The sequence below is a fragment of the Calypte anna genome, chromosome 23, assembly GCF_003957555.1.
Source record: "Calypte anna isolate BGI_N300 chromosome 23, bCalAnn1_v1.p, whole genome shotgun sequence".
NCBI classification, from domain to species: Eukaryota; Metazoa; Chordata; class Aves; order Apodiformes; family Trochilidae; genus Calypte; species Calypte anna.
This window is the reverse complement of record NC_044268.1, coordinates 4331356-4357886: the sequence shown is the minus strand read 5'-3', so window position 1 is coordinate 4357886 and position 26531 is coordinate 4331356. Positions and strand designations below refer to the sequence as shown.

Below are 26531 nucleotides of genomic sequence, written 5' to 3'. Positions count from 1 at the left end.
TCCATTGAATAGATCAAAGAAGGAACCTATGCAGGTTCTCTGGTGCAGTTCTCTCCTCCTAGCAGGCTCAGGTAGAACATGCTAAACAAACAGTTCCCATGTCCACAGTAAAAAGTGTCAGGTTGGAGTGTGATAGGGAAGCCCATTAGTGTTTTAGTACAACAGCTAAGCCAAGATACCGATTTTTTTTCTTGCCACTCCTCAGTTTTTTCAGCTAAACCATGGTCCATCTAAGTAAGAAATGGCACTGAAGATACAGTGCTTCGAGCCCATGTGGGCTGAGGTTCAAAGAGAAATAGTTCTGCAGACTAAAAGAGCAAAATATAAGAAAGATTGTCTCTTGAACTGGACACCCCTCCAGTGTTAGATGAAATGGGGAATGGAAAAGCAAATGAGAAGAGAATGATGTATTGAAAACCAATGAATAATCAAAACATGCATTAAGTAGTATGTAAGAGCATTCAAAGCAACACAGAGAAGATGAAAGAGCAAACAAAAAAGCAAAAAGCAGCTTGACAGGAATCATAGAACTGGTGCTCATAGGGAAGCTGTGAACATCTCTAGTCCCACCTCCCATAGGAATAAGGCCAACACCAAGATCAGCTCAGCCATGGCTTTCTCTAGCCAAGTCTTTGCTTTATCCTCGTGAAAAGAACAAAAATGTCACTTCTGCAAATGAGAAGTATGTGATCAAAACAGGAGATTGAAGCAGACAGTCAAAGACAATGAAAGGAGATGAAAAGGAAACAAGATTACTTTCATTTAGAGCAAAACAAGAATAATATATGACTGGCTATGTAAAATGAAGGACGTAGAAAATATAAGGCACTTAACATTTATCTTGTCTTGCAATACAAAAATAAGGGAACAACAACTGAAACCGGGGCAACAAATGCAAAAATGGTAAAATACAAAACATAATTGACCTGTGGGAATCACAGTCTTGAGCTGGAACTCCAAGCTTAACAAGATACTTTAGAAATTACTTTAGATATCTAGTTATGCTACTGAGAATAAGGTATAAAACCAGTGAAAATCCTTTTTTGCCAGGCAAATCAACAATCTGCCTATATTTAAAAAGTCAATGTCGATGTGGATAGATTGTTCCATTTGCCCATTATTGTCACTTCACATCTACTTCTGAAGCATCTGGTCCTTAATATTCTTACAATACCTAATTAGATTGAATATTGATCCAAAAATCCCTTTGCTTCTAAAAATGCCCCCAAGTATACACAAGCACTTAACAGTCTCACCTTTACAGTTGGCATTTAAGGTTTCAGGCCTGGAGTGACAGTTTATTTTCCATTCCCCTTAATCTAATCCCCAAAACACACACAGAGACTAATCCCAGCCTCTTTGTATTCCAGGACAGCAGGCACTGATGCCTAGAATTTATTGTGTGTTCTGTTTAATGTAAAAGGAAATGGAAAAATCTATTGAATTTGATTTCAGCAAGCATTTTCTCTTGAAATTTGATCACAGTCATTCCATTTTCTTTTTTATATTTCTTTGTTCTAGGTTTGATTTAGTTAAGGTTGCCCAGGAATATTTCTTAGCTGTTTTATAACACGCATTTGTAGGAGTAACAAGCTCCAAGAAATTAACCAGCTATTTTCACATCAAGTCCATTTTGCAGACTTGTGACCAACATAAAATTGAAGCAAGTGTACATCTCCTTTTGGAAAAGATGACTTCATATAGGTCATCAGAAAGTTTTTAAAGTTCCTCCTTTCCAAGTCTAAGCCAATGGACAATAACTTTTATAGGAGCAATAAAGTACCACTTCTCATCTGCTTAGAGCATACGGGCAGGCACATTTGAGGGGAAGGGTGCTTAATGCCTACACCGGGAATGTAGTAGGAAGAACTCGAGCTGTCATTTGAGAGATCTGTTGGCTGGCTATCTGGAATGAAAATGCACTCTGGTAATGATGCTGCTAATAAGGCTATACAGTTTTTACACAAATAAAAGTAAAATAGCAACTCTTCAGATATCCCTGGGAAAGAGATTATATATTGTATATATATGGGATTGTTCTGTAATTAATCCCAGGTTTCAGCCAAACATGCTTACAAAGTTGTAAAAAAGAAAAAAATAAATAGTTTTCTAAGCCCATGCCCATTGAATTCAATGATCACAGGATGAAGGCTGTATTAATACTCAGGTCTGTCCAAAAAATGCAGAGTAAAAACACCCCAGGAGCATCCTTCTGCTTCTCCCCTGGTTACTGTGCTGGTTAAGATAAACTCACTCAGTAACAAAACAAAGTGGCTCATTTTGCTAGAGAAGTAAAGTTTCTTCACCATTAGTCAGCTCATCCTTTGTAGCATAATTGTAGGTAAAATTACAAATATGATGTCTAGACAACTTCCAATACATCTTGTTCTCATTGACATATAGTACAGACTGAAAAAGGGGAAAGTAGGTTCTCTTGGTGACCAAATGGGGAATATCTAAGTTGATAATGACTCCATCTTAAAACTCATCAGTTTCAACCGAGTACAGATCAGTACAAACAAGAGTAGTCAATAGTTTCAGATGGAAAACCTTGGTCCCATTTCTAATGCTACCGTATATATACTGTACACATTTTTCTGCCACTGCTACTGGCAGATGAAACAGGGGACAAAGCAAACACCAGCTACAGTAACCTTGGGACGACTGGTTCCTTCACATCAGCCTGGAGAAGCTGACACTGCCACTGGCAATGCTGTGGATGCAGGACTACCAGTCACCTCAGTGAGAAAAAAATGCCACTACCTGGCATTTTTAAGAGGCTTAAGAAAAAAATTAAAAATAATTTTAAAAAAGAGAGTATTTTACCAGTGCTCATTAAAATACAGCCCAGTCTGTGTTCCAAATTTTCAGAATCAATGTCCATCAAAACATGCAAGTCTGGAGCTGTTCAAGAGAAACCATTGTGTCTGCACGCTGACAACAGGCTGGTGGAAGGCTTAGGGTCAGACAGTACATTCCCCCTCTGACCTGGAATTTCTAATTCTTGTCTTGCAACTACCTAATTTTTGGCTTTACTTCCTTTTCATCTGCTTCATCCTCACTGTCATCAACTTGCTGAATGACCAAGTCAGATGACCCATCTTCCACAATCTCCACATCTGATCTGTTGTCTTCCCCATAGTGCCACCTGGAATCTTTATCCCCATCTTGAGGAAACTCAAGGGGTGTTTCTGCCTCCAAGTCAATGCGGATACTGTCTATTCCAGCTTCAGCCAAGCACTCATTACAGAGCCTGTAACGCCTTGTCCCCTCCTGGACCACTTGTCCTGTTAGCTCAGTCACATGGCGCTTACACTTTCTGCAGATGGGCTTACAAGCCTGGTGAATCTGGGGAAAGCAAAACGAAAAAATTGGGTAATATATGCACAAAGAAACACTTTATAAGTTGATGAAAAGTAGAGCTGGAGTAGCATCAAATATGATAGTGTTAACTCATTCCAAGAGTCATCACAGGGTAAAAATTAAACTCACAGGTGCTGTTAATTGCCACTTCAGTGCCATTACAGGACTTGCAGAGCGCAGTACCTTTACAAACCATCAATTAACACAGTAATTTATCCCCTTTCATGCAAATTACACTTCAAATTAACTTCAACAAAACCAGATTCATTTTCTATTACATCTTTTTTTTTTTTTTTTTTTTTTTTAACAGCAGTCAACTTACCAACCCCATACACTTGTACTGTTTTAATTATGCTGAGACAGATTTTATATATTAAAAAAATAATGCAGTTACTAAAAATACATACTGTTCGGAAATGGCTGCTTAGGTGATCTAGCCTGCTAAATCTTTTCCCACATGCCTCACATGGGTAAGGGCGCTCTCCTGTGTGACAACGAAGGTGACGCTTCAGGTCTGCTTTCCTTTTCACCACGTGAGTGCAGAACGGACACTTGAACCTCATCCTAGGCAGATCATCTGTTAAAAAATAACACTAAGTCGTAACATGTCTTGTAATGCTCTAAGTAAAGGCATTCTAAGAGCAGAATGCAAAGAGCAAAGCACTTATTAAAAAATACTATTGCAGGTTTTTTCAAGTGCTAAAGTCTTGTGTTTTCCTGTAAACCACACAGGAGGCCAACAAAGGAGCAGACCATTAGCTGCAATAAAATGGCCTTAAAAATATACCAAAAGATTACAACTTACATTTGCAGGATGAAGATGGAGAAACACTGGAGATTACAAATCTTGACAGGCTAGTTTTAAGAAACCAGGTACTTCAATGACCCACAATTACTGGAAAAAAAGGGTTAAACTTTCCAAACTTCTCATTCTGGAAAACACAGATGTCTTTTTGGCAAGGGTACACATACATATTTTCTCATGGACAGCTTATTCACACATGATTGTGCACCTACAGCATCAAAAATAACGCTTACCTTCAGTCCAGCTTCCCATGACAGACAGAATGGAGGGCATGCCCGAGTACTGCTCCTCTGCTTTTGAAGACTTCGATTTACTAGAAGACCGAGGTGATTCATGCTCTGGCTGTGACACAGCCAAGCTCCTTGGGATCACATCAGCCCCTTGGCTGTACTGGTAACCCACATGAGGAGATGCTACTTCTGTGTCAAGCTGAACTTGCTCCTCAGAGGGAGCAATGTGGCCAGCGGGCTCTGCAGCCCTCTCCTCCAGTTTGCTTGATTTATAGGGAGGAATGTCAGAGGGCTGCTGCAGTCCCAGGTGCCGGGGTTTCTTCACGGAATCTTGCCGCTGCTCATGTTTGGACAGCTGCTGCTGGGCATTTCTTTGAGAAGTCGGGAAGTAGTTGAAATTGCTCCAAGTGCTTCCACCCACCATACATGTCCCTTGGTCTGGACTGACATGAGAGTGCGGGGGGCTGCTCTCTGCCCTCCAGCCAGCACCATACACGCAGGAGCGGTCCACACCGTTTGAGCTCACATCTTTGTCTGACAGACTGAAGTACCGATCCTTTTCCTTCTCACTGATGTCCAGTGAGGACTTAATGAAGGTTTTACACACACTGATAACATCGGTCATCTGCAGGTAGCTAGCAGCCGACATCACTTCGATGACATTCTGACCAGTGAGGGACAGTTTGCCTGAATACACAAAATCTAGAATAACTGTAAATGTGTCAGGAGAAAATGCCTGGAAAGTCGCTGTCGTTGGCTGAGTTGTCTCTTTTGAGCTCTGTGAAAGGAGCATTTTGAAATAGCCACTGCTGGCAAACAGCACATTGCGATGTGCTTTAAAGACCTTTCCCTCTACCAGGATACTGCAGTCACAGAACAAGTCTTGCCTGCGCTGCTCATTTAGTTGCTGCAAGAGGTGAAACTGGTGGGAAGAAATCTCCATTCCAGAAAAGATGAACTGAAGCCTCACTCTAAAACACGAAGAAAATAAATTAGATTCTTGATCGGCATTGAGCACTTCAACATCTGACATCTTTACTAATAATCTCGCTTATTCAAATCTCCAAATATATTTAAATTAAGATATGAAAAGCCTTTCTCCGAGAAGAGCGATGAAAATGCAAACACGCCGCCACAGATTAATTGGCAGAGACTCGCGGCTGCAGCCGGGGACAGGAGCCGGGCTGCCCGCAGCTCCCTGGCAGCTGCGGAGCCCTCAAGGATGCTCCAGCGAGACCAGGAGTCCTCCAGCAGCTGCGGGTCCTGCCCGAGTCTCCAGACACCGTTACTGCTTCAGGCTCTCACCTTCCCGCTGAAGGCATCAGAAACGGGACTCGTCGGCGGAGCCGCGGCGGCCGCAAGACGCTCGGCCGGGACTCCCCCGGCATTGGCGGAGGCCGCCGTCACTCACCCGCCCGCCCGCCCGAATTGGCCGCTCGGCCACGGGCAGCCCAGGGACGCCCGACAGCGCCGGACACGCCCGGCAGTGCGCGGAGGAGCCTCCCGCTCCCGTTCCCGCTGCTCACCGCCCCGCTCCCGCCGCGGCCACAGCCGCCCGCCCGAGCCCTCCGCTCCGCTCTGCTCTCTTCCGCCCTGCCCTCCCGGCGTTCCGACGAGCCGGGTCGGGTCGGGTCGGGCGTGCAGCCCGCAGCCGCCCGCCTGTGCGGAGCCCCGGCTGCCGCTCCGCCCGCTCCGCCGCGCTCCCCTCTGCCAGCGCCCAGCGTGGCCCGAGCCACCCCCGCCCCGGCTGCCCGCAGCCTCCCCGCGCCGGCAGCGCCCCGGCCGCCCTCTGCGCGGTCCCTCCCGCGCCCGCTCCTGCCCCGGCGCAGCCCCTTTGTTGCCGCGCCCGGGGCTGCAAATGGCGCCCAAGGACCTCGCTCTCTCCCCGGTGCTCTGCAGCCCCAGCGGCTCCGGGGAGCGGCTGCCAGCGGGCCGTGCCTCACCCCACCCCCCGGCGCCCGCCGAGCGCGGGGCCATCCCTGTCCACCTCGCAGCCGAGCTCTCTCCGGGGCCGTTTCCGCCCCCAAATCCCGACGCCCGGTCTGGCCTGCCGGCGGGACAGAACCGGCACTTACCGGCGGGTCCTGCGGGCGGCTGCCGCTGATCCGGGAGGAGCGGGCGGTGGGTGCGGGGTCCCCGGGGCTGGAGGCGACGCGCTGGTCCCGCAGCCCCGAGCCCTGCAAGCCCGAACGTGTGAGAAACAAAAGGTATTTGCTGACGTGGGCGTTGGACAGAGACGCCCGAGGGCTGGGGACACAATTAAAGGGGCAACGCACCGATTGCAGGCGCAGCCCAGCGGCTTCTTCCGCCTGATCGCCCCGCAGCCGCGGCTGCTCGCCTCTTCTCTCACTCGCACGTAGCCCGGGAGGGGATGGGATGCCCTAGATGCCTCCTTCTCACACCTTTATGTGTAGCAGGGGGCCCTGATGACCCGAATCCTTCTTTAAAGCGCCTCTAGCTTTCTCTAGAAGATCTAACGCGTATTTTTTGCTATTCATATCTGCTAGGTTCTCAAAAATACCCGGTTTGATAGCCCAGTACCTGAACCTCTTACCTCTCACTCGGAGTTTGGTATTTTTCTCCTTCCTCTTCTTGCTAGCAGCGTCTTTTCTGTGCTCTTGACACCCCAGTCCTTCTCATAAATACTTGTTTTTCCATGGGAGTCAAACTGCCTGAACCATTCCTTTGTGTCCCTTTTACCCTTCCTGTCCATGAACTGAATACATTGCATCTTTACACAATTTATGTGTCTTTCCTCACTATTGCTAAACGGGAAAGACATCTTAAGACTCTTTCACCTGATACTTAGAACCAACCTTCCAGTAGACCTTCTACATTTATTCATATTCCATTTATATCCATTTATATTGTAACAATATTTTCACCAACTTAATTCCTCTTCTTCATAACCATCCACAATTTTGTACATTCCATCCTCTTTCAAATGCAGGCCGTGCTCCTACAGTCTTTCATGAGACCTGTTCTGTTTATGTAAGACTCCACTCTGTACCTGACCATCTTAAATTAATCATTCTTGAGCATGGAAACAATTGGAATTTATACAGTATTTCACTTTAATCTTTTCAGTCCACTGGGCAATGGTGTTAATTATCAACTGAAAACATTTTAATCTGATGTACCTTGAGTTGACACAGCACATCTGCTAGGACCAGGCAATAGAATTCAAGAAGCAGGGGAAAAAAATGCAGTGCTATCTAGAGTAGCCTAATGAGAATTTTTAAAGGCGTTTCAAGTGCTTTACTTCAGAAACCTTGCCAAGAATCCTGCCTGCTGCAATTAGGAACAGCCATAGAGCAGACTTTGGTTTTCTCATACATAGGAACTGATTTTGTTCTGTTTCACAAAAAATCCCCTGATTCTAGAAACGTGTTTAGTTGTTTAATTTAGTCCTTTGCTTTGTAATTTCTAAATTTTACAATTACAAACATGCAGCACCTTATCTAATGATACAGCACTCTTACTGTACTGGCTTGCACTGGAATAGATCCTAGAATGGGCTTGGAGATGTATAAAGGTCCTTCAATCTACCCATAAGTACATCTGCATTATGGTATTTAAAATAGCAGTTTTTAAAATCAGGGCATCTCCCAAAGTGTTAACTCTTGTTTAATTTAGGAAGTATTCTAGTTTTCTGTTTCATACAGAGAGAAGAAACCACCAAGTTTCCAAAAACTGAGGTATTCAAAATTTTCTGTCATTTAGAAACAGCTGTTCTAGCTACCAATAACTATTATTTACCAGTAATGTTTACCAGTAACTATTATTTATTTAGATATTTCGGGATGACATTTAAAGTTGCTGTGCACAGCACACTGTTAGGTGATCTTTGTTTTGATTTGATTCTTGTGTGGTTGGTTGGTTATTTTTTTTCTTTTTAATTCAGTAAATATGGACACCTGCCTATAAACATTTAAGAAGTTGTTCTATGCACTGGCTGTGTTTTACTAAAAGTTCTCTGCTGACCTACATGGCAGAGATGATGACATCTCAACTCTAACTCCAGATCTAAAAGCAGCTCTGTGTGGGCACACACATCACATGGATGTGTATAAATGGAGCAGCTGGCAAGGTTTCAACAACTCCATGCCCTTTATATTCTCATACATGTTACTAATATTTGTAGACCTGTCAGAAATCTGAATTTCAAACAACCCAACAAAAGGCAAACCCCAGACTCCCTTCAGTTATTTGGCTGACATGGTACCAGTGGCCTCTTAAGAGAAGAAATACATTTTTATGTGCTTGTTAAAGAACACTGTCAACCTCAGCTGGATTCAAAAATCTTTAGCAAAAAATCTACTATCCAAAATGTATTAATGGCTTTAAGAAGTATTGAAATATGACTTCTGAAACAAAAATATATAAACCTAAAAAGTCTAATAAAAGTGGACAGATGTCACTGCTGGAATGAAAACAGTGAAAAGAGAGAGGGGGTTATTACATTTTTCATTGATTCAAGACACTAAATCAAGAGGTAATACAGGCTTTAAATATTGTAGGCTGTAAAAGGAGTTTTTAGAACGTCCATTTGTGAAATATCCAGTGTCATTAAAAATTATCTAGAAAGAATATCTGGGAGCCTGTTCCCCTTGCCCACCCTGCACCACATGCATTTAAGTGGAGGCATTTGACAGCATTTTTTATTTGCTAGGATCAGTAACTGCTTCCCAGGTGCATGGAAAGAAAAATTAAAAGCTTGGAAAAGACTTTAAAAAGTTAAGATTATTACAAAACTACAGAACCTGTTACAGTAACAAAACCAGTGTTAATAATATAAAAGCTTTTCTAGAAAAACAAAAAGCTCGTTGGCTGGGTTTTAAGTTGACAGCATTGTTTTAATCGTCCCCTACCAAGAATATGATTCTTGTGTGCAAACCATGGAATTAACTTTTAATTCCCAGAAATTGAAACATGTGCCTTAATGTAGACACTCTGTGGGTTTACTCAGTCCATTTTTGTATGGTAAGAAATCAAAGCAACCCTCTTAGAGAGTTTTATTTTCTAGACAATCAAAAAAAATCCAGAATGCTCCAAGATCCACAAATATAGTTAAGTCACTTCTACAAATAAAGTTTGGTTTATAAGAATTTGTCATTTAAACTAGACTAAAGGACTTCAGTTATGAAACTGCCTTACAAAACATCAGTAAACTAAATGACCACATTTGGAAGAATTACAAGGTCTTGCACCAAGAGGTTAAACACACTACAAATACCAGTGCCTCATGTATTCCTTTTGTGAAATACAGTGCAGTTATGTGCAAAAGTACTTTCAAAGGTGTACTCTTAAACAAAGTCAATTACATAGAGCTAAGATCTGCAATCTGCATGGCCTTTAAAAAACTTTGAGAAAGAGATTGTATTACAAATAACTTTCCTGAAAACATTTTTGAGTCTTTACCACTTGATCAGTTTAAAAGAGCTACATCGTCTTCTCAAAGCTTGTAGAGGCTGGATCTACAATGGAAGATTTCAGGAAACATATCCAAAAACTAAGTGGAAAGCACAGCAAACATTTACATGAACATCATCTTTACATGAATGAATGTGGATGAAGTACATCCTTCTCTATATACTGAAGGACTCCACTGAAAACAAAGCAGCACAATATGACAGATCCACAGGAAACATCGATCTGGGTGGCCACCTTCAACCCAGAATGTGAACAGCAAACCCCCCCTCCCACACCCCCTGCCCCGTGTTGCACAAGCCTTGACACAGCTCCATTCTCTATGCACAAGACACACAAGAACAACCCTTAAGACCAAAGAAAACAGCTTGAAGTAAAACCACAGAAGGCTCCTGCAGTCATTCCTGCAGCTCTGATTACCAACAGACTTCCACAAGGGCGTCACTTTCCCTACTCTGAATGCCTTCACCCTTTCAGAGTTAGCCAGCCCACAGCTCAGCACAGCTCAGCACAGCTCAGCCGTGTGAGAAGCTGCATCTTCTGACAGTTTCATTGTGATGAGCTGATATTCCATATCTATCAGGCAACACCTACAATGAGGTGGCATCTTTATGCTAGAATGTCCAGAAATTGGGATGCCTGGTTGCTGTGTATGATTTTGGATTCCTATTTACATTCTTACTCCACTTCCATTAGCAAGTGAGTTTCCTAACAAACACAGATATTGTGACTCTTTTTCAGGTGTTCTCACACACAGAAGTCCTTCCTTTATCAGATTAAGCAGATGCAAAAAAAATACCCTCTGATGTTGGATGGACTCAACAAAAAAAGAGTCTTATTTCACAGTATATTTCAGTTCTGTCTGAACCAACAGTAGGTTGATGCATTCTCTTCTAAAGCTTCCTGGCTTGAGTTTTGATAAGTTGTATCAATTTGGTACTGAAAAAGAAGAAACAAAAAAAAAAGAAAAAAACCCATCTCCTTTAAAAGCCAACCTTTATCTATCTCAGCAAAGAAACATGGGGTCCATGCTGAAGTTTAAATAAAACAAAACAACCCCTGGATAAATTCACATAACAACATAAATTATGAGAAGGATCAGTGAGGACTAAAACAAAATACAGTAAAAGATAAAAGGACTTGTGTACAAAGAGGCTAGTAAAAATTTCTGAGATTTTCTACCCCACTGTTTCAAAAAGGATATTCAGAGCTTTTATATGCATAGCGTGGATATTTGTACATAACTGCTCCTCACCTACATCAGCTCTGAACCTGGCTATTTAACCTATCAGAATTTCCAAGTAACCTGACTGACTGCATTGAACTTCTGCTGTAAAAAGCTGAAGAGAACTGAGCAGTTCACTTCGTCTAAACTGAGAGACCAGGACACTACACCATAATCTGTGCTTAATGTTTCTTCAGCCAAGATTACTAATGTCTGAACAACATCATAGACACATCTGAAGATTTGTAGTCCAAGCTCTTGAGAGATGAAGATGCAGTAAAAACAATTCAGAAAGAGAAGCTTGTTCTCCAGATACCTGCAATTATGTATTTATTCTTACTGCCTGTGCTTTCAGCAGCAGCATATTTTGTTACCCTGGTTTGTCTGCCCTGGTTTCCATGTCAAATCCAGTCTAAGCAAACACTTAAGGTTTACAATTTAGATAATTCTGTCCTAATACAGCAGGATTATAGTTTAGAAAAGTCCAAGGTAATGGATGAAAACTACATTTCTTTTAATGTACTCTTCAGATAGCAGATGGTTTGACATCAGGGATTAAGGACCACGAGAGCATTACTGGAAAAAAATCTATTATCAAAACAGAGATGTTCCACCTGCAAATTCAAAACTAGGAGGCAGAGACACCACTGGAAATTGCTCAAGTACAACCTCTGTAAGCCCCAGTCAGAAGATTCTTCACAGGTTTCTGGTGCACAGAACTGAAAACTTAAAAGTATTAAAAATTCCACTTCTCCCCACTTTTCTATTTAAAAAATGGAATAATAAAAACCAGCATAGTCTCACCCATTGGCCAGATACTCAGTTCTCTGTTACAGACTGAAGACTGCCTGAGAGACACTCTCCTCCACTGCTACATAAGTGTTTCTCTGTCTGATAAGCTCCTGTGGATTTCCTGCTTGTCATCCCCATCAGCATCATCATCCTCAGTGGGATCATTTTCTTCTCCAGACTCCACATATATGGGCCAATCATTATCAGCATCCCCCTTCTCCTGGCCTTCTGATGAAGGTTCCATCAGGCTGAGGTTGATGGGCATTGAGTCCTCATGGGTAGTGGTCACACAGGTGCAGCTGTCACACAAGCCAAAGCGTCGTAACCCTTGAGACAGGCTACTTGTGAATGTTCTCCTGCAGCCTTTACAGATAATTGGCTTGTTGGATCGATGCACCTGAAGTTAAAAATAAAACATTATGGTAAAAATTACAATCTACTTTCTTGCTTTAACTCTTTTTGGAGTGCTGGTTTATCTTCCCAGAACAGAAAAAAAAAAAAAAAAAAAAAAAGAAGTCTACACTTTAGCTAAAGGGCAGATGATCCCATTGCAAAGGTTTGGAGCTATGTAAGTAATAACGAACCAACCATCAACTTCCAGTTTATCTGACATTGGCAACCATCGTTTCGCTCAGCATATTTGGGGAAGCACCACTGGGCAACACCCAAAAGTTTAAAATGTTTCCTGACAGAATATAAAGTCCCAGACTTACGCTCAGAGCGTGGCTGCGGAGGTGTTCCTGCCGTGTGAAACGCTTCCCACACGTCTCACAGGGATAGGGCCTCTCCCCTGTGTGGGACCGAATGTGCCTTTTGAGGATTCCTTTCTGCTTAGCCGTGTAGGGACAGAATGGACATTTGTGAAGCTTGATTGGCACAACCAACACATCACCTTTTGGAAAACAAACAAACAAACAAACAAACCGCAATGCATTAGGGTGGGCAGTTCACCAACGTTAGCTGTGTTGGCTTCTTAACCTCCTTGCTGCTAATTGGAGTCAATGTAATTGCACTTTCCCCTCTCTTTGTACTTGGCTTACCTGGATTTTCTGTAGGTTGTGCAATTTCAGGAGACATTCGTGCAGCTGCAGGTGATCCCTTGACAATCAGCCTGACTGTACTTGCAAAGCTGATACTCTAAGGGAGTTGGCTCACAACAGAAAAACAAATTTATTTTAAGAAGCCATTTAATTAAGTGCTTTTAGTGCAGTGGGTCTCTGCATTATCTCAGCCTGAAAAAAGTCTCCCACTTCCTTTTAAGATGCCGTTAGTGTTAAACAGCATTAGAAACTAAAATCTTTAACACAAATTACAGCTAGAAGTGGTGTAATGTTTCCCATCTGCTTTTACACTGCATAAATTTAGATAGGGGAACCCATCTAAAAATCTGAACGCTTGTTCCTACTGCCAATTGCTTTTGCCTTTCTGTTACAAATAACAAGGGGAAGGACTCCAATATATTTGCTGATGAAATTTTACTTTTTTAAAAATCAAACCATATGTATACAAGTAATATGTAATTTATAAAGCTGAACACAGAAAGGATTAAGTTTGAAGACGATATCTCACATGAACATAGTTATTGCCAAGTTCTTCAGCCCAGATATGAGTCTCCTTCCCAGCACCAGGGCCTAGAGGCTGAGGTTTCCCTGTTTCAGGTACTGATTCAGGGAAGTGTTGATGTATAAGACCCTGAGCTCTCTAACAGTTACACCAAAGTAGGTGCAGCAGAACTTTCCTTGTAGGAAGCTGTGTCCTCTCCAACTCAGATTCCAAAAAAGGAGTCTCTAGTGCTAATGGTTATCAAGTGAAATTCATCTTACCCAATTTTGGATTTTCACAAGGTATTCCTGTTCCCTGCTGGACACTTAGATCTTCCTTTAAAAAAAAAAAAAAAAAAGAAAGCAGTTCCTAGACCTGCCTTACTTCCAGGCTCTCCAGAGGTGGCTGTTGATCCTCCACCAGCTGTAAAAGGGACCAGGATGACTGGAACAAACATGGACACTTGAACATAAGTGGCATTCACTTGGTCTGTCAGTCTGGATGCATGAGAGAGACACTCTTTCACCAGGACCTTGTATTTCTCATTCCTGGTGTCTTGTGAGTACACTAAGATTGAAGGAGCACTAAAAACTGAGATACTTCCATTCTACTAAATGCTTACAATGTTCAGATTTAGCAGGGAAATGGAACTAGGGCAGGGTTTGGGTTTTTTCCCCCTACTCCTATTTAAAGCACATCTACAATTAGCATTTCTAACACCTTAACATAACACCTGATGTTCTCTATCGATTTCTAGCAGCATTTCCCTTTTAATGACTCAGAAACAAGCTGGAGATTTCAAGATGGGGAAAAAAGTCAGCAAAGTCTGTGTGCTAGATGCTCTTGCCTTGCTGCAGGTCAGAAACCACAAGCAGGATTTTTGACAGCACTCTGGTAACTTTGGACTCTTAAGACTGGATTTGTGATTTGTCAGATTCCCTGTTTTCAAGCAGTGAGGTATTCTTGGTTGATTGACTTTAAGATGACACATGTATGCTTGAAATGATGTGAAGGCAAGCTTGCTGTCTACAAGTAGAATAATCAGGGAGAGATTTCCTCTCTGTTGCCCACACCATGATTGCATTTGTCACCTCCTGAGCACTGATGGCACTTGCAGCATTGGTCAGAGCCACCTCCCATCTTTGTGAGGCAGTTTGGACAAGGCAAGTTGTGTGCCAACACTGCCAAAAGCAGATAAAATGCCCAAATCCTTACTGTCCACTTCAGGAAAAACACATATGGACATGACCTTCCTCTTCTTCAGGTCCCTGACACTGCTGCTAGGAGACATTCCTTCCACCAAGAGACATCCCAACAGGTGCTGGGCTTGGGAAAGCAAGCAGAACCTCAGTGACCAGCAGCTGAAAAGTATGTCTGTCTCTAGGAGTCTTGTCTTTATGCAATACCACAGAGTTTAAAGCTTTCGGTGCTCTTAAAGAATTTCTAGGTACCACTCAGTGTTGAACAAAACTGACTTCTGCCCTTTCAACGTTCAAAGTAACACACAAAGGCCATCGAGCAGCACCCCATGTGCTGGCAGGACCTCCAGTGGAACAAGCTACTTCTGCTCTGTCAGGTTCTGCAGCAGATCCCTCTTGTGGCAGCTCCACTTATTTTTCTGATTGCTTTTTAATGCTAACATGAGGAAAGGAAGAATCTTTTTAAAAATTCACCTGCCATTCAACCAGGTCCCAAACGTTTATTGAAGCAGCATCACCAACACCAAGCCCCAGCACCTGGATCCAAGGGGCTGTAAAAGCTGTTAGAAATACTTACCTCCCAAGTGCTGCACTGAATAAATGAGTACAGCTTTTCTTTTGAAGTCCAGAACAATAGTTTATTTTGCTACGGCATAATATTCAGCAATATATTCCTGAACAAGAATGGGAGTAACAAAGGAAGTTGCACAACTACGAAGTTTCCTCCTCAATTATACAGACTACATCCTCCCTGAGTCCTCTCACCTGGGTCCTCACCATACCACTCGCTGTGAATGTCCATCATGGAACTCATGGCTACCCCTGCATCCTCTGGCCTACCCTCAAAGCCCCGGACAAAGTGATGAACCACATCATCCTTTCTCTGAGCTGAGCTGTTGCGCAACAGGACCTCTAGGAACTGTTTCATGTGATAATTATTGCAAGCCAGGTCCATGGCCTGCCCGCTGTGGAGCCCCTCTTCCATCTGCTCGAGGGACAGCGTGGTCGGGTACTGTGGTGGCTGATCACCCACTTCCACCTCGATTTCATCTGAGTCAAACTCTACTTTGGGTTCCACCACCTTGGGCAGTGATGAGTTGATTTTGTCTGGAGAGTCACTGTTCATGGGGTCCCTGACCACGAGCTCCAGGGGGTGGCAGCTGCTGCACTCCCCACAGGGAGGATCTCTCTGGCAATCCGAGATCCTTTCCTTTTCCTGCAGGGAAGAGACAGAGGCAGAGCACTGGCTCTTGGAGCTGTAAGAGGTGCCCTCCCTCGCAGAGCCAGTGCTCCCACTATCAGCTTGATAGAAAGCTGCTTCTCTCTCTATTTTCCTGCAGATATCTAACGACGACCTGATGTATGTTTTGCAGAAGTTGACCACATCGGTCATCTGCAGGTAGCTGGCTGCAGACATCACCTCGATTACATTTTCCCCACAGAGATCCAGCTTCCCGGAATAAAGGAAGTCCAGGATGATGGAGAAGGCCTCCGAGGTGACAATGTCCAGCGAGGCGGTGCTGTGGCGCCCACTGTCCTGGATGTAGTGGATGAGGAGGGCTCGGAAATAGCCGCTGTTGGCGAATAAAATGTTTTTGTGCGCTTTGAAGATCCTCCCTTCCACGATGATGCTGCAGTCGCAGAAGAAGTCCCGCTTGCGCTGCTCGTTCAGCTCTCCCAGCAGTTTGGTGTAGTACGACTGCATCTCCATCGCTGCTGCCGGGGACAACCACGAGGCACCGTTAACGGGAAGGGCTCGGGGCGAACCGGCACCGGGGAACCAACGACCCGCCGCGGAGAACTTCTGGGGACCCCAGGGGTCGCGACACCTCCCCAGCCACCCACCCCCCTCCAACCCCATCCGTCCCCTTCCCTCCCCTCCCCTCCCGCCGCTCTCCCGACCCCCGGCCCCACCCCGGCCCGCCCGGTCCCGGGGCTCCCCCGCCCCTCACCTCCACCACTGGCCTCCGGCCTCTCAGCAGGAGGAAGTGACGTAAGAGTGACGAGAGGGTAAATATTGGTGACGTCACATCACCAAGATGGCGGAGGGGTGAGCTGGGGATCGCCGAGGGGGCGGACGGGCCGGGGAACCGCGGAACCGCGGAACCGGGGGCAGAGGGGTTCGGGGTTCGGGATGGGTCCGTGCGGCCGGAGAGGGGAAGGCCTGGGCGGAGGGAGGGCGGCCCCGGGGACCCCCGGGCTGGAGGAGGGAAGGGACCCTGGGAGAGAGGCAGGGCCGGGGGGAGCTCCGGGGTCGGGGGTCGGCGGTGCGCTGAGGGCGGCCCTGACGCGGTTGTCCCCCGGCAGGGAGGAGGCGGGGTGGTGGCGGAGCTGGCTGCAGCAGAGCTACCAGGCTGTCAAGGAGAAGGTAAGAGGCGGCGGGACGGGCGTGAGGGGCGGCCCCGGGGCCGGGACCGGGACCGTGCGGTACACGGCAGGGCGGGCTGGGAGGTGTTTGTTGTAACTCTGGGGAGCTGAGGGGGGATCGTGCGGCTGAGGGCTCTGCTGATGGGAAATTCAGCACCTGAGCTGTGCGGGAGGTGTTTGCTGCATTGCTCTCTGATGTGTAACTTCCTGCATTGCTTGTGTTAATAACACACAAAATCAAAACAAGGCTTTTCCTAACCTACTTTTTACCATACTTAGCTTGGAAAAAAACAAACAAAAAACCCACAACGTTGTAACAGGTTTTGGGCATAGCAGTTTCCCATTGTTACTTTGGTGACTGCAGTCAGATCCATTGCATGCACCAGGGGAAAGGCTCAGCTGGGTTAGAGGCTCTTGCACTTCACTCTTTGTGACGTGCCAGGTGTTGCCAGAGTGACTGTGGCTTTGCTGAAGAGCAAAATGATTACACAACTTGTCTGCCATATTCTTACAGTCCACAGAAGCTTTGGAATTCATGAAACGGGACTTGGCTGAGTTCACTCAAGTGGTGCAGCATGACACAGCCTGCACGATTGCTGCTACAGCCAGCGTGGTCAAGGACAAGCTGGCAGTGAGTACAGGAGTTAGAGGGCTGGGGTTCCTGCTGCAGAAAGCAAAGCAAGGCAGAAATAGGATGTATCTGCTCCTGAGGACATGATCCTCTGAACAAACCCCAACCTGTAACCATAAACTTCAGGTTCTAGACTTCCCCAGTGCAGGTTTGGTGCTGAGCACTCTGTGGGATTCCCTTGCTGCAACAGTGAGGAACCTCTGGAGAAAGGTGCACATGAGTTCCCCGTGCTGTTCCTCTCCCTGTGGGACACCTGGGTGGGATAGTGGCAGTGTCCCTGTAGTGACATCAGATCTCTGCACACATTGTCAGCCTAAGCCCTGCACAGCTGCTGCTGTCCAATCCCCAAAGCTGGCTTTGTCCTTCCCCATAGAGCAGAGGCTCAGTTCCCCACAATCTTACTTCTGTCTGAGGCTGGTGCCTGCCACCACATCCTTGTCCTCGCCCAGCCTGGTCACAAATCCCCCCCTTAGCACCGTTTTGTAGGGAGAGACATCCTGCTTCCTTAAAGGAACCTATCCAGAAAAGACAGGCTCATCCTGCTGCTGCAAGCACTTTTACTGACACTGTGCTGCTTTTTCTCTTCAAGAGGACAGAGGGTACCTCAGGTGCAACTGAAAAGGTGAGGAAAGGGCTCTCTGACTTCCTGGGTGTCATCTCGGACACGTTTGCTCCCTCACCAGATAAGACCATTGACTGCGATGTCATCACATTGATGGCAACACCCACAGGGACCACAGAGCCCTATGACAGTGCCAAGGTGAGTGCCCCATTCCTGGAGCTCCCATCAGGGATGCAGAGTCCCTCCTGTCCCTTGGAGCTCCACTGCTGCTCCTCCACTGACAGTTCCACCCTCTCTGTCTCCTCCAGGCTCGCCTCTACAGCCTCCAGTCAGACCCTGCCACCTACTGCAATGAACCTGATGGTATGGGAGGGTCTGGGGGGTGCTGGCCCTTGCCTGGGCTCTCTGGGCCACCCTGAATTGCCCAGAGCCTTCCACCAGTGGTCCTACTGTCCAAGGGACCACTGTTTATGGAGAGCAGATCTGTCTGCTGCACTGGGGATTAGCTTAGACTGAGTGGATTTGAACTGGGGCTGTATGGCCTCATGCTGGCAGAGTTCCCACGACACTGGATGGGCTCAGGGGGCCATGTCTCTCTCCTCTTTTGCCCCTTGCTCACCCCCCCATCTGGTCTGTTCCATAGCATTTTTTTCCAGTGAAACTTCCCAAAACTTCCTGCCTTGTTTCTGTTGAGGGTTGTGATCTCTGTGTTTGTCCTGCACAGGTCCTGCTGAGCTCCTTGAGGCCTGGCTCTCACACTTTAACCTGGAGGAGAGGAAAGGGGAGATTGCAGAGCTGCTGGCAACCAGCCCTTCCATCCGGGCTCTCTACACCAAAATGGTAGGGACCTGCCTGCCTCCTGCAGTGGGTGACATGGGACATGGTGCATGGAAGCCCCAAGCTGCTTGGCCCTGGGGCAGGTGGTGGAAAAGACCATGGCTGTAGGGTGGAGTGGCACAGAGAGATTAGGGTTCATCCTCCTGACGTGTGTCAGAGCTTGTGCCAGTGCTGGTCCCACATCTGTGTTACCTCAAAGTGCTGGTTATGAGTGTGGCTGCCAGGCCAGGGAGGAGAGGGGAGCAAGGCAGCAACCACAGCCCCTCCCTCTGGAGTGACCCTCTGTGGATTTTCTGGTGTCCCCCCAGGTCCCTGTGGCTGTTTCCCACTCAGAGTTCTGGCAGCGCTACTTCTATAAAGTGCATCGCCTGGAGCAGGTAGGGGGGTTCTGCCCTAGTGGGTGGCAACTGAGGATGAAGATATTTTTCCTGGAAAAACAAGGATCTGGGCTGCCTTGTCTGTGTCCTTGTTGTCACTGACACTTTGGTGCCCGGGGGTGTGAGCAGCTGCTGACACTGAATTCCCTGCAGGATGAAGCCCGGAGAGAGGCTCTGAAGCAGCGAGCAGAGCAGAGCATTCACCAAGAGGAGCCAGGCTGGGAAGAGGATGAAGGTGAGAGAGGTGATTTGGGATCTGCTGGAGAGAGGGGGGACTCATACACTCAGCAGGTCACAGACAGGGGGGTGGCTCCTCCTCACACCCCCATACTCAGCTCCCAGCCCACCCCTGCTGCACTGTCAGCTGCTGCTGTGCTTGCTGAAACAACTCTTGCTTCTCTTCTGCCTTCCTACAGAGGAGTTCTTGGGGATGTCACCCCTGCCTTGTGCAAATGTGAAATTTCCAGAAGCAGCAGAGAAAGAATCTGCCCCTGCAGCCCTGGAGGGAAGCCACCCCACTGCTCCCAAGGGGCCCTCAGAGGAGAGCTGGGCCATCCTCCCTCCAGAGCCAGCTCCAGCAGAGGGGAGCCCCTCGGAGAGCAGTGAAAGCATCTCCCTTGTGACTCAGATTGCAAACCCTGACTCTCTGCCTGCTGCACAGCTACAGACTGGAGCACAACCAGCTGGGACCAGAGTCCTCTCCCAGAGGCTGCTGGAGGCCACCTCAGAAGAGCAGAGCTCCCTCCCAAAGCCCCCAGAACCTGGCCAGCCTTCTGCACCTGCCCAGGAGTCAGCAGCATCCTCAGAGCAACCATCTGTTACAGAGCTCAAAGAGGTGGAGAGCAAAGCCCAGGGCAGGACAGAGACTCTGAAAGAGGAAGGACCAACAGATCTTCGAGTCTTTGAGCTGAACTCAGATAGTGGGAAATCCACTCCCTCCAACAATGGCAAGAAAGGTGCGTGTGTGGGGCCAGCACAGGGCCTGGAAACCTTCTGCTTTCAGGGATAAGTCCTGATTTTGTGATGATGGGGAGGAGAAAAGGGATTTTGCCTAAATTGCTCAGGCAGGTTAGATCCAAAGGCTGTCTAATGGCCAAAATGAAAGTGGAAGCAAATCTTTGTGCTGTTGAGCAGGGACAAGTTTGCCTCATCAGATAGTGACAATCTGCTCCCAGCAGCTGCTGTGGCCTGGCCTCTCTCCTGAGCTCCATTCCTGTCCTCCCACAGGAGAACAGAGGCTAAGACTCCTCCAGGACCCTGAGGAAGGACATATTGCAGCTCTGGGAGACACTGTTGCCAAACCTTTCATTGCAGGGGCTTCTGTCTTCAGCAGAGCCTGTTGCAGCTCCCCCAGAGTGATGGTTATGCCAGTTATAGGATTATAAAGCCTCTGGAACTCCAACAAAGTGGCCAAGGATCATGAACTGGGTCTGTGAGCCGAATGAAATTAGACAAGAAGTCAAAAATCCATCGGCTGTACAGAGCAGAGCACAGGGAACACCCCTGAACACACCTGCTGGGTGCCAGGGGAGACTGTGATCTGTTTAGGGAACATCCTTCTGCATGTCACCCCCCATGGTGTCCCTGCTGCTCCTCCACCCCAGGAGGTTGTTCTTTCTGCTGGGGACTATGACAGTCCCCATGTCTAAGTCACTCCTGTCATTCCTCACCTGTTGTATTTTCTGTGTGACTGAAGCATGACACATCCCACTTCTCCCAGGCCAGAGGAGGTGTTTCAGCATCCACCTCCCATGTGCTCTGAGCAGCTCTTGCTGCCAGGGCACTGGGACTGCCCCTCCTCAGGCAGGATGTTCTAGTCTGAGCCTCATGAGTGCCAGGGTTTTGTTGACCTGCTGGCGCAGCTGAGGACTTTGGCCAATGCCTGGAGAGCAGGTGCAGCTTTGAGGGCTCAGTCGTGGTGTTTGTGGTTTCAGGCTCCAGCACTGACATCAGCGAGGACTGGGAGAAGGATTTTGATTTGGACATGACTGAGGAGGAGGTGCAGCTGGCACTCTCGAAGGTGGAGGTGTCTGGGGAGGTGAGTGGAGGTGCTCACTCAGGCAAGAAGTTTCCTCCCAGGAAGCTGGGAGCTCCTGGGAGTGATGACTGTGATCTGGAGAGGACCTACAGAGAGAATCCCTCTGCTCCCAGACCTTCTTCTGCAGCACATTGCAGTGAGATGTGGCTGCTGCTGGCCTGGCTGGGCAGGAGCAGCTCACAGGAGGCTTCTCTGAGGTGTGACTCACTCTTTGAGGACACAGCTTAGCATGGGATCTCCCCAGGGGGGGCAGGGGTGTTGGCTGGAGCAGTGAGTGGCTGTTTGGATGTGCTTAAAGAGGGATGAGTGTGCGAGTTCCTGTGGTGAGGGTGTGGGAGTATGGGGATACATCAGGCTCTGCACTGACTCAGGTGCCCTGTTGAGTTACAGAAACAAACTGAGGGCTGTTAACTCTTGTTTGCAGCTGGAAGATGAAGAGTGGGAAGACTGGGAATAAAAGGACTGCTTCCAGTGTGTGTCACAGGCTCATTTCCACCATCGAATGTGAATTAAATCACGGACCGGCTGTTCCTTTGTGTGTAACTGTGCTGGGGATTGCAGTTCCAAGCTGGAGGAGTTTCATTCCTGCTAAATCCTGTGGGCAACTCAAATGACCCCTTCAGACCTGGAGGAGGAGGAGGAGGAAGCAGAAGTTCACTCGTAGCTGCTAGGGAGCCTGTCTTCTCAGTAGGTCCTATAAAATGGCCAAGCCAAAACTGACTGCCCTGAAAGCCTTGGGTAGAGGCAGATGTGATGCAGCGAGGAATTCCTTGGAAGAGCTGGGGCACCTGGACACCCAGCAGGTTTGCTTGGTGCCCCCAGACTGCTGGTTGGCTGATTGATTGCTTGTTTGTGTGTATGTCACCTGCAGCACAGCAGGGCAGAGGCTCTTGAATGCAGTCTGTGCCTACTCACTGCTCTCCGGGCCACCCCTGGAGAGAGCCCCTGTGCAGGGAGCAGGCAGGGGCTCGAGGGGCTGCAGCGGGAGACCCTTCTGCTCTGCCACCTTTTGTTGCAGAGGAAAGCAGTTGATTTGTGGCTTTGGCCCGAAGCTGGGCTGTGCTGGAAGGAGCCAAATTCCCTGCCAAACCATGAGCTTCTGCCTGGCTTGTCTTTGAAGTTTTCTTTTTTAATGGCAGCTCCTGTTTCCTGCTGCAAGAGCAGCAGCTCCTCTGGGAATCAAGGCCTGCTGCCTTCCCCTTTGCAGCTGCACTGCCTTCCTCCACTGGGTTTTGTGTACTTCAGAGTTAAATTTCCCAAGCAAAGTACTCATGGCTTGCTCTTACTTAAGCCTTTCTGGGCCAGCAGTGGTTTGGGTCACTCTGGGAATCCCTGCCCAGTTCAGGCCTTGCAGAGCCCCAGACTGGACCACTGACCACTTTAACCTCTGCCTTGTCACTGGGACTCAGCCATTCCCTCTCCCAGCCCTGGGGGAAGGCAGAAGAACCCAAGCACATGTGGTATCCGTTGGCTGAGGCTGTGTCTGTCCACTCGTCTGGCTCCCTGGGCATCCAGTGGCCACGAAGGTCACACACCTTGCTGTACTCACTTGGGTTCTTTCCCTGAAGCCCCCCCTGACTGCTTGCAATGCTTCCTTATACCCATGGCCTCTTACCGGGGCATTCCCCTTCTAATGGCATGAGATGCCCCTCTCATAATACAGTTATCTGAAAGGGACAGAGCCCTCCCTGCTGTCTGGCCTTCTGGGTGGTGGTTTAACCTGATGCCATTGTCCTGCTCCAGGGCTTCTTCCCTGGAGCTATGGGTTTGCTTCTGATTTTTGGATAGCATTAACCTAGCTGAACTTGGAAGAGTTGGGCTTTTGGGTTGTTTTGGGAGTTTTTTTCCCCTTTTGGGGAAATCCTCAGATACAGCTGCCTACACAGGTAGATTGGTGGCAGAGGTGACTTCAGGTGTTTACATGGGAGAGTGTCTTGTCCTGCAGAACCTACCAGGACCAGGGGCTGAGCTGCAGCTCTCCTCTCCCTCTTGGTGTCTGCAGGCCCAGCAGAGCCTCTGGAATGTGCTGCAGCCTCACCCTGTCCTGGGATCCAATTTAATTGGATCAGGAAAACCTGTGGGGAGGTGGCAGCTGGGGGGTGTCAAGTTGGGGAGCTTGGGGTTGTGTCCCCTTGGGGCTTGGTGGTACAAGTTGTGACTGGTTCCCTGGGCTGCAGCAGAGCTCTGAGGATGCAGTGCTCTCATCTGTGCCACTTTTTTTTTTTTTTTTTTCTTTCTTTAGTCAAATTAACCGTTTGGTTGTCTGTGCAATAATTATCTGTTCTAAACTATTCCACGTCTCCCTGAGCCTTTTCTAGCTGGGGTGAAAAAACAGGAACAATTCTAACAGCTGGTAGTTTTGTAACGATGACTTTCTCCAAACCTTTTACAGACTTGCAGTTAACAGCAATTAAAGGAATTCTACATAGTCTCTGCCTGTGTTGGGTGTTCTCATTTCCTTTTCCTGCAGGATGAGGACCACTGTTTCCCAGGGGTCTGTGGGTTTGATTTTCCCTTTTCTGTCACCCAGGGGAGGTTTAACTCGGGCAGGTGGCCCCACACTGCCCCAGCCTGCTAAGAGATGGTGTCTGCAGTGTTCCCCACCCCTGAGGGCTCTGAGGGAGCTGGGGAAAATGCCTGAGTATGAACCAGACCTTGTCTCTGCCAGCCAGAGGGAGGCCTGGCACACCACTGACCTCCACAATTGTCATTATTTTGGGAACATTCAATTCAGGGAGAGCAGCAGGGGTCTTTCTCAGGGGTTAGTCAGCCATGGGTGCCTGCTGACCACCTCGATAGAAGGTCTCAGGTCCATGTCTGGTTCCAGGAGCATTTTCAGGAGGTTCTGACACTCCCCGGAGATCCTCTGGTGCCTGGGGAGGGAGATGCCTTTCTGTTGCTGATGCATCATCTTGGGGATGTCGGTGTCATCGAAGGGCATGCGGGCATAGAGCAGGATGTAGAGGATGGCACCCATGCTCCAGACATCACCTTTGCGGCTGTCGTGGGGCACACCCCACAGCACCTCGGGCGCCGCGTAGGCTGTGCTGCCACAGAACGTCCTGCTCAGCTCCGCGCCGTCCCTGGGGATCAGCTTGGCGAAGCCGAAATCTGTCAGCTTCAAGGTGTGGCCCTGCAGGAGGGTGTTCTCACACTTGAGGTCCCGGTGGGCCACCCCGCAGCCGTGGCAGTACTGCACCGCATCCACCAGCTGGCGGAAGAGCGCTCTGGCCCGGGGCTCGGGCAGGGGACCCTCACGGAGGACGTAGTCAAAGACGTCTCCATCCTCCGCCAGCTCCATCACCAGGAAAATCTTCCCAGCTGGGGATTCCAGCACCTCATACACTTGGATGATGTTCCTGTGCTCCAAGTTCATGACGATCTGGAGCTCCCGGGGCAGGAATTTGCGAACAAATTCTGTTGAGACAGGAGGGGGGTGGCCTCACGGGGATGTCCCTGAGCTGCTGGCTCTGGGAAACCCCCTCAGGACTTGGCAGGGGAAGGATGTTCCTGGGGTGCCTGTTTCCTTCTGGCCTGGCACCAATCCCCACGGGATGCTCATCTCTGAGGGATGCTCTGCCAGCACTTTGCTGTCCTTGTGATCAGAGGAGGGACTACCTCAACAGGTCCCAATCCTCGGGCCCTGGTCCTGGGCTGTTCTGCTGAACCCCAGCATACCCCAACCCCTGTCTGCTCTGAGGTGGTGAGTTTGAGAAGCCACTTCTCAGCTGGGAATAAAAAATCTCTATGGAGGAATTGTGCCTCAGCCTGGAGCTCTTCCAGGTTCAGCTCTTACCTTCGGGGCTTTCCTTCTTGTCCATTATTTTAATTGCCACTTTCTTCTGGTGTTTTTGGGAAAAAGCCTCCTTTACTTTGGAGAACATCCCCTCCCCAACCGTCCTGCCCAGCTGGTAGCCATTGGCAAGCAAAAACCCCTCCATGTCCTTGCATGGGTTGGGACCCTTTGCTGCCTCACTTCACCACGAAGCAACTCCACAACAGCATCTCTGCCCCCCCAGCACCCCGGAGGGGCACGGAGGGACCCCCTAGAACCTGGGGGTGCTATTGTGATGCAGCCTATAACACGTCAGTTGAGGGGTGGACCTGCAGTGTGAGGTGGGGGGCAGTCTGGACACCCTCTTGGTGAGCTCTGGGAGGGGCTCTTGGGGGTGGGCAGTGCAGGGGGTCCGGGGCTGGCAGGGGTCCCCCTATGTCCCCCAGGGTTTTCACTATTGCTGAAGAGCCCACGTTTTCCCCGCTCACCCCCCCACTTCTTTGCTCAGACGTATCCAGGGCCGGGACATGAGCTCCCAGTGGTCACAGCAGGTCCGGAGATTCCCTATGGAAGCAGGGGACTGTCCCAGCTCTGCTCAGCCTCCCCAGCTGAGGGACCCGGCAGACACTGAGCAGCCCACGGGCAGGTAAGGGGGGGTCAGGACACCGTGTGGGGTGCACGGTCTGTGCCTGGCACGGGGCCCTGCCCTGGTAAGCGTGGTTTGTTCTGCTCCCTAAAGTGCTGTCTGACGGCTTCAACCTCTCCAGGGGACCGAGCAGGCAGCGTTCTGTGATGTGACAGATCAGACCGTGCCATGCCGTGCCGTGCTATGCTGTGCTTTGCCATGTTGTGCCATGTCATGCCATGCCGTGCAGTGCTGTGCAGTGCCATTCCATGCCATGCTGTGCCATACCGTGCCATTCCGTGCCGTGCCACGGGGCTCATGCTGCTCTCTCCCCACAGGCAGCTGCGGCGATGCCCCGGCAGCCACCGCCTGACCGTGCTCAACGTCCCCATCGATGTGTTCGTCGCCATGGGAGGGGGCAGGAGGCCTCGCACCTCCTGATGGTCCCAGCGACCTCCCCCAGGGCTGCTAAGGACTCAGATTGGGCACCGACTTTATAATAAAAGGATCGCGTGTTCCGTACTTGTGGTGTGTGAACCATGGTTGTGGGGTGAAGGGACAGAGAGGGGGGAACATGAGGGGACAGTGGGTGAGGGGATGGGACAGGAAAGTTGGGACAGGAGGGGTGGGGCACGAGGGGACAGAAGATGCGGGCATGGGACACGGACACGGGTGACGGGACACGAGTGAGCGGGCGGGAATCCGGACCGGCTCCCCCTCCTCCCCACCCCCG

At 48.6% G+C, this 26531-nt stretch overlaps 5 protein-coding genes across 5 annotated transcripts; 2 read left to right on the top strand and 3 right to left on the bottom strand.

Moving 5' to 3' along the window:
- Nucleotides 1-819: 819 nt before the first annotated feature.
- ZBTB8A (zinc finger and BTB domain containing 8A) lies at nucleotides 820-6616 on the bottom strand. Its single transcript, XM_030464582.1, has 4 exons — nucleotides 6474-6616; nucleotides 4402-5369; nucleotides 3771-3940; nucleotides 820-3348 (listed from the first exon to the last, which is right to left on the bottom strand). Exons 2-4 carry the CDS (start codon nucleotides 5339-5341, stop codon nucleotides 3016-3018), a joined length of 1443 nt encoding a protein of 480 aa, XP_030320442.1. The 5' UTR covers nucleotides 5342-5369; nucleotides 6474-6616; the 3' UTR covers nucleotides 820-3015.
- A 4738-nt stretch (nucleotides 6617-11354) lies between these two features.
- Nucleotides 11355-16406, bottom strand: ZBTB8B (zinc finger and BTB domain containing 8B). The gene is made up of 3 exons (XM_008492823.2): nucleotides 15352-16406; nucleotides 12559-12737; nucleotides 11355-12242 (listed from the first exon to the last, which is right to left on the bottom strand). The coding sequence occupies exons 1-3, from the start codon at nucleotides 16295-16297 to the stop codon at nucleotides 11925-11927; spliced, it is 1443 nt and encodes a 480-aa protein (XP_008491045.2). The 5' UTR covers nucleotides 16298-16406; the 3' UTR covers nucleotides 11355-11924.
- Nucleotides 16407-16519: 113 nt separating this feature from the next.
- On the top strand, nucleotides 16520-23829 carry BSDC1 (BSD domain containing 1). The gene is made up of 11 exons (XM_030464350.1): nucleotides 16520-16636; nucleotides 16894-16954; nucleotides 17468-17584; nucleotides 18174-18344; nucleotides 18455-18509; nucleotides 18871-18986; nucleotides 19292-19360; nucleotides 19514-19595; nucleotides 19777-20316; nucleotides 21295-21398; nucleotides 21823-23829. The coding sequence occupies exons 1-11, from the start codon at nucleotides 16626-16628 to the stop codon at nucleotides 21853-21855; spliced, it is 1359 nt and encodes a 452-aa protein (XP_030320210.1). The 5' UTR covers nucleotides 16520-16625; the 3' UTR covers nucleotides 21856-23829.
- Nucleotides 23830-24153: 324 nt separating this feature from the next.
- Nucleotides 24154-25339, bottom strand: TSSK3 (testis specific serine kinase 3). The gene is made up of 2 exons (XM_008492877.2): nucleotides 25195-25339; nucleotides 24154-24815 (listed from the first exon to the last, which is right to left on the bottom strand). Exons 1-2 carry the CDS (start codon nucleotides 25337-25339, stop codon nucleotides 24154-24156), a joined length of 807 nt encoding a protein of 268 aa, XP_008491099.2.
- A 361-nt stretch (nucleotides 25340-25700) lies between these two features.
- On the top strand, nucleotides 25701-26239 carry FAM229A (family with sequence similarity 229 member A). Its single transcript, XM_008492878.1, has 2 exons — nucleotides 25701-25819; nucleotides 26059-26239. The coding sequence occupies exons 1-2, from the start codon at nucleotides 25701-25703 to the stop codon at nucleotides 26237-26239; spliced, it is 300 nt and encodes a 99-aa protein (XP_008491100.1).
- The last annotated feature ends 292 nt before the right edge of the window (nucleotides 26240-26531 follow it).

Bases quoted from the DNA above. Each gene is read 5' to 3' on its own strand.
- ZBTB8B (XM_008492823.2), bottom strand. From the start codon at position 16,297: ATGGAGATGCAGTCGTACTACACCAAACTGCTGGGAGAGCTGAACGAG. The intron at 12,738-15,351 runs GTGAGAGGACTC...GTTTTCCAAAAG, and splicing joins GTGGTATGGTGAGGACCCAG to GTGATGTGTTGGTTGTGCCA. The intron at 12,243-12,558 runs GTAAGTCTGGGA...TTTTAACTTCAG, and splicing joins TCCGCAGCCACGCTCTGAGC to GTGCATCGATCCAACAAGCC.
- BSDC1 (XM_030464350.1), top strand. The intron at 16,955-17,467 runs GTAAGAGGCGGC...ATATTCTTACAG, and splicing joins ACCAGGCTGTCAAGGAGAAG to TCCACAGAAGCTTTGGAATT. The intron at 19,596-19,776 runs GTGAGAGAGGTG...GCCTTCCTACAG, and splicing joins AGGCTGGGAAGAGGATGAAG to AGGAGTTCTTGGGGATGTCA.
- ZBTB8A (XM_030464582.1), bottom strand. From the start codon at position 5,341: ATGGAGATTTCTTCCCACCAGTTTCACCTCTTGCAGCAACTAAATGAG. The intron at 3,941-4,401 runs GTAAGCGTTATT...ATTTTTTAACAG, and splicing joins CATGGGAAGCTGGACTGAAG to ATGATCTGCCTAGGATGAGG. The intron at 3,349-3,770 runs GTATGTATTTTT...TGCTTTCCCCAG, and splicing joins TAAGCAGCCATTTCCGAACA to ATTCACCAGGCTTGTAAGCC.
- TSSK3 (XM_008492877.2), bottom strand. From the start codon at position 25,339: ATGGAGGGGTTTTTGCTTGCCAATGGCTACCAGCTGGGCAGGACGGTT. The intron at 24,816-25,194 runs GTAAGAGCTGAA...CTGTCTCAACAG, and splicing joins CAAGAAGGAAAGCCCCGAAG to AATTTGTTCGCAAATTCCTG.
- FAM229A (XM_008492878.1), top strand. From the start codon at position 25,701: ATGAGCTCCCAGTGGTCACAGCAGGTCCGGAGATTCCCTATGGAAGCA. The intron at 25,820-26,058 runs GTAAGGGGGGGT...AGTGCTGTGCAG, and splicing joins ACTGAGCAGCCCACGGGCAG to TGCCATTCCATGCCATGCTG.